Source organism: Triticum urartu, chromosome 2A, assembly GCF_056163025.1.
Source record: "Triticum urartu cultivar PI428250 chromosome 2A, HENAU_Tu73, whole genome shotgun sequence".
Lineage (NCBI taxonomy): Eukaryota > Viridiplantae > Streptophyta > Magnoliopsida > Poales > Poaceae > Triticum > Triticum urartu.
In genome coordinates, this window is record NC_141874.1 from 69,610,204 (window position 1) to 69,619,025 (window position 8,822).

General features: G+C 44.4%; 1 protein-coding gene across 1 annotated transcript; it reads right to left on the bottom strand.

Annotated features, from left to right (window-relative positions):
* Positions 1–4,233: 4,233 nt before the first annotated feature.
* LOC125535680 (peroxidase 70) lies at positions 4,234–6,218 on the bottom strand. Its single transcript, XM_048698746.2, has 3 exons — positions 5,936–6,218; positions 5,044–5,235; positions 4,234–4,951 (listed from the first exon to the last, which is right to left on the bottom strand). Exons 1-3 carry the CDS (start codon positions 6,149–6,151, stop codon positions 4,394–4,396), a joined length of 966 nt encoding a protein of 321 aa, XP_048554703.1. The 5' UTR covers positions 6,152–6,218; the 3' UTR covers positions 4,234–4,393.
* Between the last annotated feature and the right edge of the window lie 2,604 nt (positions 6,219–8,822).

Consider the following 8,822-nt stretch of genomic DNA (forward strand, 5'->3'; position numbering starts at 1 on the left):
CCTCCGCTGAGTCGATGACGAGGATGCGGGATAGGCATCGTCGACGTCGATGCGGGAATAATTGATTTAACTAAAAAATAAACTAGTTCTAGTAATTTTCTTACTAAAAATAAACTACTTCTATAGTAAAATAAAGTAGTTTTATTAAATCAACTAGTTCAACTAAGCACTTACTATAAATAAAATAAAGTACTACTTACTAAAAATAAACTAGTTTAACTAGTTCTATTATTTTTCTAAATAATTCTATTAAACACTTACTAAAAAACATCTAATTCAACTAATCTAAAATGCACACTAACCTAACATCTAATGCACTAACCTAAATCACAAATTACTAGTATATATACATGGAAAAATACATATATATATATATATATATATAATGAAAAAAGAGAGTCGGGGCGGCGGCTCACAGCGGAGCCGGCCAACGAGGGCGACGGCGGGGGCGGGGGCGGCGAGGGTGTCTGTGGGGCGGGCGACGACGACACGGGCGACGGCGGTGGCGTGCGGGGGCGCACGGGCGACGGCGGCGGAGTGGGCGGCGGACGGCGACGAACGGCGTCGGCGTGGGCTCCGGAGCGGGGGCGACGACGGCGGCATCCGGCATCCTGGCGGCGTCGAGGAGGCGCGCGCGTCGTCGGGGGCAAACGACAAGATAAAATCCAAAATTTTCACAAGTGTTCCTTATATACATGAAGCTTTAGTCCCGGTTCTTGGCATGAACCGGAATGAATGTACCCCTTTGGTCCTGGTTCGTAACATCAACCGGGACCAAAGGCCTCTTTTCAGCAGCCCAAAAGGCGGGAAACAGAGATCTTTGGTCCCGGTTGGTGGCACCAACCGGGACTAAAAGGGCGCATTGGTCCCGGTTGGTTGCACAGCGGCGTGGTGGGAGTTTAGTCCCACCTCGCTAGTTGAGAGAGTGATGCACCTGTTTATAAGACGCGGTGTGCCTGAGCCTTCGAGCTCCTCTCCAAAGCAGGCTTACGGGCCTAACCACTCTGTATCTGCCTGTGGGCCTGCTGGGCCTTCTGCGGGCCTGAATCCTGGCCGAACAGGCCGGTTGGGTTTCTAGTCGTATTCAGGTCGTGGTGGCCCAATAGGCGGCATTTTTTTAAATTTTCCCACTATTTTTGTTTTCTTTTTTCCATTATTTATTTTCTTTTGTTTTTTTGCTTTATTTTTTAAATTCTTTTTGCTTTTAGATCAGTAAAATTATAAACTTTTTGTTAGTGCCATTAGTTTTTAAATTTGAATGGTTTAAATTTGAATTCTTTGAAATTTGTGTGAATCACTAGTTTGTGATTAATTTTACTATAAAAATATTTTTTGGACTGATTCTTTTTCTTTCTATTTAATATTATTGTGTTTTATTATTATATTCAAAAACAGTTTTGGTTATTTTAGTTTCTATCAAAAAATCTTTATGATAATTCTTTTTGCTATTAAAGTTTCTAACAAAAAAGATCTTTATGAAAATTCATTTTGCTTATAATATTTTGAACAAAAAATACTTTGATAATTTTCGTTGCATAAATTTTATATAATTTTAGTTTCAATAATACTACAAATTATTCTTTTTAGTTGCATAAATTTTATCTAATTTAAGTTGCATAAATTTTATTTTTTATTGATTTTCTTAGTTGATTCCTTTTCCTATTAGAGTTTTATTAAAGCTTTTTAGTTGATTCTTTTTGCTATTGTAGAATATTATAGTTTTGTTTTAGTTTTATTTGGGTAAAAAACACCTTTGGTCCAGGTTCCAGACACCAACCGAGACTAAAGGTGGTGGGCCAGGAGCAAGGTCCATTGGTCCCGATTTGTGTCTGGAACCGGGACCAATGGTCTCAAACGAACCGGGACCAATGGCCCCCGAGGCCCAGCCCGCGCCCTGGCCTCATGAACCGGGACCTATGCCCTCATTGGTCCCGGTTCATGGGTGAACCGGGATTAATGGGCTTTCCCTGCCTGGACCAAAGCCCTGTTTTCTACTAGTGGATGTCAAAAAAAATGTATAATATATCAAAATGTTCAGCACGAAAAGCCGATTCCGATTTCGACCGCCGTAGGACGTTTTGCAAACTTTTAGAATCCTCAAATTCTGAAAGGAAAAAAAATTATGCTAAAATTTCAGTTTTTTTGAATTTTGGTCAAACTACTTATTCAATAAATATTAGTGTTAATAAATAATTTTTTTACAATAATAGTTTCAAACTCAAACGGTAACTTCATGCTCAAGATATACTCCTAAGGGTTAATAGGATTGACAGCTTACTATTGTCGGGAAAACAACAAGTGCAGACTTGGAAACTAGAGAGAATAGAACTCGAAAGTTAAGTGTGCTCAGTCTGGAGTAGTGAGAGGGATGGGTGACCGGTGAGGAAGTTAGACGATTTAGAATGAGTGCTTCACACTTGACCAGTGATGAGGGGTGATTAGAGATTAAATTGTCAACTAATTCAGAAAATTGAAAAAAATTCAAAAAAAATTCCCCCAGCCCAGCCCCGGGCGCAGGCTCGTGCCACGTGATGGGCCTTTGGTCCCGGGTCATGTTGAACCGGGACAAAAGGGAGACTTTTAGTCCCCACCCTTTAGTGCCGGTTGCAGAACCGGGACTAGAGATCCTTACGAACCAGGACTAAAGCCTGATTCTGCACTAATGCAGGAGCCTAGTTGGTGGCTTCGAGACTGACAAGACACCGAAAGACGGCCACCATTCAATTCGAGAGGACGTATGATTTCTCCCAAAGCTACAAGGAGGGCACAAAGAAGTCACAATGAGTCCTTCAAGGACGATACGGCACCCATGGGCGTTACTTCCAGAAGCCTGGGCAAACGCTAGACAAGGTCTCCACCTCAGCTTGAAGTTTCTATATCCACGTCAGAGCATCACTGGGGCCGCCGAGATGACCCCTCACAATTACCATTTTTCATAGATCGCTAGCCATTATACACCTTCATATGTTCATTTTGAATCACTATTTCATAAGATAAATACTCATAATTATTTGTATTTCAACCACATTGATCCATTGTACCTCGTATTTCACATAGGGGAGAGTTTTCAACACTGGAGAATAAAGTTTACGTGAAGAAAATATGTCAACCACGGCAAGCAGGGACACATGTCCACCCCTTTGCCGAGTGTCATAAACTTTGTCAATTGTATTTGTTGAAGCTAAATCTGGCAGATCTTGGATAGAGGGTCCCAATCTGGTAGTCGTGATGGTAAGAAAGACACGAGGAGCACATATGTTTACTCAGGTTCGGACCCTCTCGAAGAGGTAAACCCTACATCCTACTTTGCTCGTATTGATTGTGGATGGGGTACAAAGTACATGTGATTCACCGCGAGATCGTATGTGAATGAATCTGTCCCCTACGGTCCTGGCACCTCGGTTTAACAAATACCAGGGGTGCCTAGGGTTACACATAAGTCGGTTGTACCTAGGGGCAAATACGCTGGAGACTACCTCAAAACCTTGGGGTGCATGCCAAGTCTTCGGATCATTCCTTCTTGGCTTTCTTGGAACAAACGAACGAGGCCCACCAGCTGACTGGCTTACGGGGTCTTCGGTCTGGCCCATAGATCGGACAACCGACATGCCGAGCATGCCCTAATCCAGGACTCTATCAATATTGGACACTCGGCAAAACAACAACTTTGCCGTGTGTCCTGCCTTTTCTGAGGGTTTTATCTGGCACTCAGTTTTGGCTGGTGACTTTACCGAGTGCCCGACAAAAATTCTTTTGAAAAAGTTTCCGGCACTCGTCAAACTGGTTGATTCCGATAGTGAGTTAGTGGCAGTGGGAGGATGCTCTGAAGGCGGAGATAGGTAGTTGTGGGGCTAGGAATGGGCGGTGTGTAGTCAGTGCGGCTGACTCGACTTGGCAGAGCCGACGGGGTGACAAGAGATGTGGCCGGTGGCGGGAGCTGGCTTTAAGGAAGGAAACTTCCTCTTGCTAAAAATTGTATTTAGAATTTAGGAACGGGGAGGGAGCAAGACCTCCAACTTATTAGGATGGAGGAGGTGTTTTTTGGTTTGTCCCAAAAGTGTATGGAAAACTAAAGGGGAAATGATTTCCCGTATATATAGCCGCATGGTTGTGGAAATGATTTCCCATATAGCCACATGGTTGTGTGGACTGGAAGACAAAAGCTTGTAGAATTCGTCAGAAACAAACGTGTTTTTTAGAAACAAAAGTTATGTGCACTTGGGCATATAATAATTAAGCAAAGGGAAACACTTGAGAGTTGAGATACATCACATCACACCCCATCTACTCTCCCACACTTGATGATGATCCGAGAAATGGCAGAACACAAGCACAATAACTCCACAGCCTTATTATGTCGCCTTTGATCGCCCCTTGATTCTAGATTGGTGGCTTAGTTCACCCTGGAGCAGCTTAGCCTGATCTGCCCCTGCGCTCCGGTGAGCGGGCTGATGTTCCCCATCCTCACCATGGCCGCCGCGAAGTCCCCGTTGAACTGCGCCGACGCCGACGAGTACGTCCGGACCAGGCCGGCGGTGCGTCCGTCGTTGATCAGCACCTGGTCGGAGTGCAGGAGCCCCTTCTGGGACATCAGGTTGCTGTAGTACGCGTTGTCGAACCCGTTGGGCGTCGTCGTGTCCAGCGGCGCCAGGCTGCTGTTGCCGGAGCTGGTCGTCCGGGGGCAGTTGGCCTTGAGAGATGTCGCGAAGGCCGCGTCGATGTTGGTCTCGTTGTAGAGCCTGCTCCTGAAAAACCGGCACTGCGATTGTCCGATGGTGTGGCCGCCAGAGAGGGCGACCATGTCGGTCACGCTGAGCCCCTTGGCGGCGAAGTTGGCGGTGAGGTTGGCAACGTCGAAGGACGGTGCAGGCAGGTCGCTGTTGGCCAGGGAAAGGCTCGCCGTCGTCGAGTCCCTCCTCCCCAGAGGAACGGTCCACGAAGGCCCTCCCAGCTGCAAGCGATTAGTAAAGAACAGGGTCAGTTAATTTACTGCCGCGTGCGTTCAGCAAATTGACTGCATGTACACGGCCTGGTCGATCTTACGGCGACAACGGAGTCACGGGCGGCCACGGCGAGGATGTCGGCGCAGGAGACAGTCTGCTTGCACACGGCCTCGACCTGCGCCTTGATGTTGTCGATGACGTTCATGCCTCGAATGGAATTGTTGTTCGGGGCTGCCCCCTGCTCGCCCGTAAAGGTGGCCGTGTCGCTCAGCAGCACGGACGCATCGCAGCCCTGATGCATCATGCGTCACGCACATAAGAAATTTCTTCCGTCAAGATAAATTCAGTAGTAGTACATTCTAATTCTGTTATAATTGATTTGAACTGAAGAATGTTGAAAAGTCATGTATCATCATTGCTATTCTCTGGAATATCTGGAAAAGAAGAAATGCAAAAGTTTTTAGGCAGGATCTGCAACCTATCCACCTCATCGCCCGCTCAGCTGCAGACGACCTCATGCTTTGGTCCAACAGATGCTTCAACGAGCAGGCCGTGAACCTTCTGCGTGATTGGTGTACTATGTTGTTCCACTTATCTATGAGATTGTAACCCAACTATTCTTGTAATCTCATCCTCGCCCCCAACTCTCACCTTTGTAAATGTACTCTATCTTATAATGAAATGGTTCAGGCCGGCGTAAGCCCGCCGTAGCTTCGTCAAAAAGGAAAAAATCATGTAAACAAAGAGTTGAAAAGTCAGATTAATTAGAATGGCCATGCATGCATGACTGGAGTCAACTTGTGACTACTCCACTTAGGTACTCCTACATATATATGCAGTGTTCCATTCCACTAGCTTTTTGATACTGTCATGAGTTTGACCACGGTGTGACTAGGAGACCAACTAAATTAAGTACAAGCAGTAATATATGCAATATAAAAGTACGAGAGTAGTAAGTAATTAAAGGGACACGATAGATGAGAGGGACTTGCTTGGACAAAGCAGTCGTGGAAATGCAGGCGGAGCAGCGACGCTCCCATGCGGGGCTCCCTCCTCACGGCGGCGGTCACGGCGCTCTTGATGGTTGCCAGCGCCCTGGGGCACGACTTGGCGTAGAACTGAGGCGAAAGCTGCGGGAACGCCGAGGTGGCCGCCGCTAGGCACAGGAGCAACAGCACCGACAGACTAGAGGCCATTGCCATTGCCATCAGTATTCTTCTGTGTACAAGCAGGCACTAACCCTGTTCAGATGAAAACTCTGTGTAATGACCTGCATTACCATGACCACATACACCTGTTTATATAGCTGACACATTTCAAGCCATTCTCCATTTGGTGTAACATGACAACCGACACTGTTTAATTTTTAGTGGTTTGATGCTGCATCTTTTTTGGTTGGAGATCCATATAGTATGGTTGGCATGGTGTTCGTAGTGCAACGACAATGAACAATGGGAAATCTATTGGTTAGCTAGCAAGCTAGGGTTGTGACAGAGGCACCACAAGCTCACAATCATCTTAGCTCTCCAAATGGTTCGGAATATTAGTTGCAGATGGGAAATGGGCAGCATTATTTGCCTGAATCATAAGCTAGCATTACTGTGTCCGAGCGAAATAATTCTTCCACCCAACACATGTGGTTGTTAACAGGTAGCATGCCAGCCATGCAAAATTTGTCCGGGAGTTCAGATTCTGCGAGGAAGGTCAATATTTGATGTGGAGTGATTGGGATGTGCAAATGGAAACAAAAAAAATACTACGTATACTGCAGAGAGGTACCAATACCATGCATGTTTTTTTAGAGATACCACCTTTTTATCTATCCGTCAGTTAATCATCCAACAACCAATTATTTTTCTATTTTGACAAAGTGATCAGTTGAGTCTCACTGCCATTGATCACTGGTGTAGTAGTGATGTAAACGCTTTTATATTTCTTTACAGAGGGAGTAATTGACAACCTGAATTTTGTCCCGTGTGCATGCAGTGTGCTGTCACACGTCGACTTCCAACTGCTAATGGTATTCAAGCGGGGTCAGTGAACAGTCCCGGCATCTAAGATGTTTATAAGTTAGATAGAGATGGCCAATGAGCTGCAGCAAGGGACCTGAACTTGGAAGATGTCCTTAATCATAAACATTATACTACGTTGGAGCAAAAGAAAATTTCAGTTATTCCACTGAACACATGTGGTTGTTAACAGGTAGCATGCCAGCCAGACAGTCAGACATGAGAAATTTGGCCGGGTGTTTGGGGTTCTGCTAGAAGGGTTAGTAACCAATTTCAGTGATTGACATATACAGGTGGAGACAAAAGCAATATGTTTTATACCGTTACTAATCTGCAAGGACGCATCCTGCATGTGCTTGTCCTTTTTTTCACTGCATGTATAGCCTTGAAGTTAATACCTATTACCTCTGTATTAAAATCAAGAGGATATCAATTACATCAGTCTATGCATCTAGGGATGCACCAAAAGCTCGTATCTCGTGAGTTATACAGAAACTATGACTGCTAGAAACATGGGATCACAAGTTGATCACTGGTCCATTGCAGGGTAGCGAGATATTTCCATCTTTTTAATAAAGAGAACATATATCAAGAGGATATCAATTACGCCGGTCTCAGCATCTAAGGCTGGACCAAAAGCTTGTACCTCGCATGTTAAATGAGCACTCCATAGCTCGACTAGTTAAGCATGTAGTTCACTTTTTTAATGAACATAGTCAATCACTGGTTTCAGCTTATCAAACTTAACGAGCTTAACAAAACAACTAACAAGTTTCATGAGTAACTTGTAAAGCTGGTTATACTCCAGAACAAAGATTTTTATCTTAAGTAATAGTATATCAATGCATCTTAACCCACCTATTCAATTTAATTGACCACACCTATCTCATTGGAGGTAGCACCTGACACACACCCTCTATGGTATCCCTTCATAAAAATCACACCCTACTCTCATCCCACATGTCGCAACTTCACAGCTGAAGTAAAATAAGGTAAGAGAAAGGTGTGGCTGCTCCCGGGTGTAGGTGCACCCGCATGAACAGTACATTCAGGAAATAAAAAAAATGACAAAAAAACTGAATTTTTTTACATCAAACAGACCAAAAGTTTTAGCATCTTGCAAAGTTTTGTGAGCAAATAACATTCAAGGAGCCCTCACAAAAAAATCACTGCTCAAAAGTGCACAAAACTTTGAACATTGATTTTGTGATTTTTGCTGAGGGCTCCTCGAATTTTATTTGTGGACGGAAATTTGCAAGAAGCGAAAACTTTTGATCTCATTTGATGTCACAAAATTTCAGATTTTTGTCGATTTTGTTTTGTATTTTTTTTAAATTATTGTTCATGTGGGTGTAGGTGCACCCGGGAGTAGAAAATTGAGTCTCGGTAATGTAATGCATGTTAACGAGAGCTCGCGAGTTTAACAAGCTTCTCAAATGAACCGAGTTGGGAATGGTTTTCTGCTCGTTAAGTTTACCGAGCTTAATGAGTCCAGCCTTAACAAGCATGAGAATAATGCGCCAAGCAGCTCGTTAATCCGCCCCACCTACACAATGTCAAGAGCTAGTGGAGAAATAAATGATTTACACAGCTAAATTATTACAAATGCAATAAGATGACCTACGGAGGAACCGCGGTGAACATCAACATCAATCATCAACGATGGCAACCTAGGTTTAGAAGTGCATGCTCTAGCCAATGCAACCAAAAGACCGATCTAATGGAAGAGACTAGGCAGCACATTATACGTCAACACCCCCCCTCACGTGTGTCTCCCTCAGGCCTAAACGTGGACCGAAAGTGGGCTGCAATTTAATTGCTTCAGCCGGGTCTTGAACTCAAGACCTCTTGGCTCCGATACCATGTAGAA

Coding starts and splice junctions, on each gene's coding strand:
- LOC125535680 (XM_048698746.2), bottom strand. CDS start 6,151: ATGGCAATGGCAATGGCCTCTAGTCTGTCGGTGCTGTTGCTCCTGTGC. Junction 5,236..5,935: donor TCCACGACTGCTTTGTCCAA/GCAAGTCCCTCT, acceptor ATGATGCATCAG/GGCTGCGATGCGTCCGTGCT. Junction 4,952..5,043: donor CCCGTGACTCCGTTGTCGCC/GTAAGATCGACC, acceptor AATCGCTTGCAG/CTGGGAGGGCCTTCGTGGAC.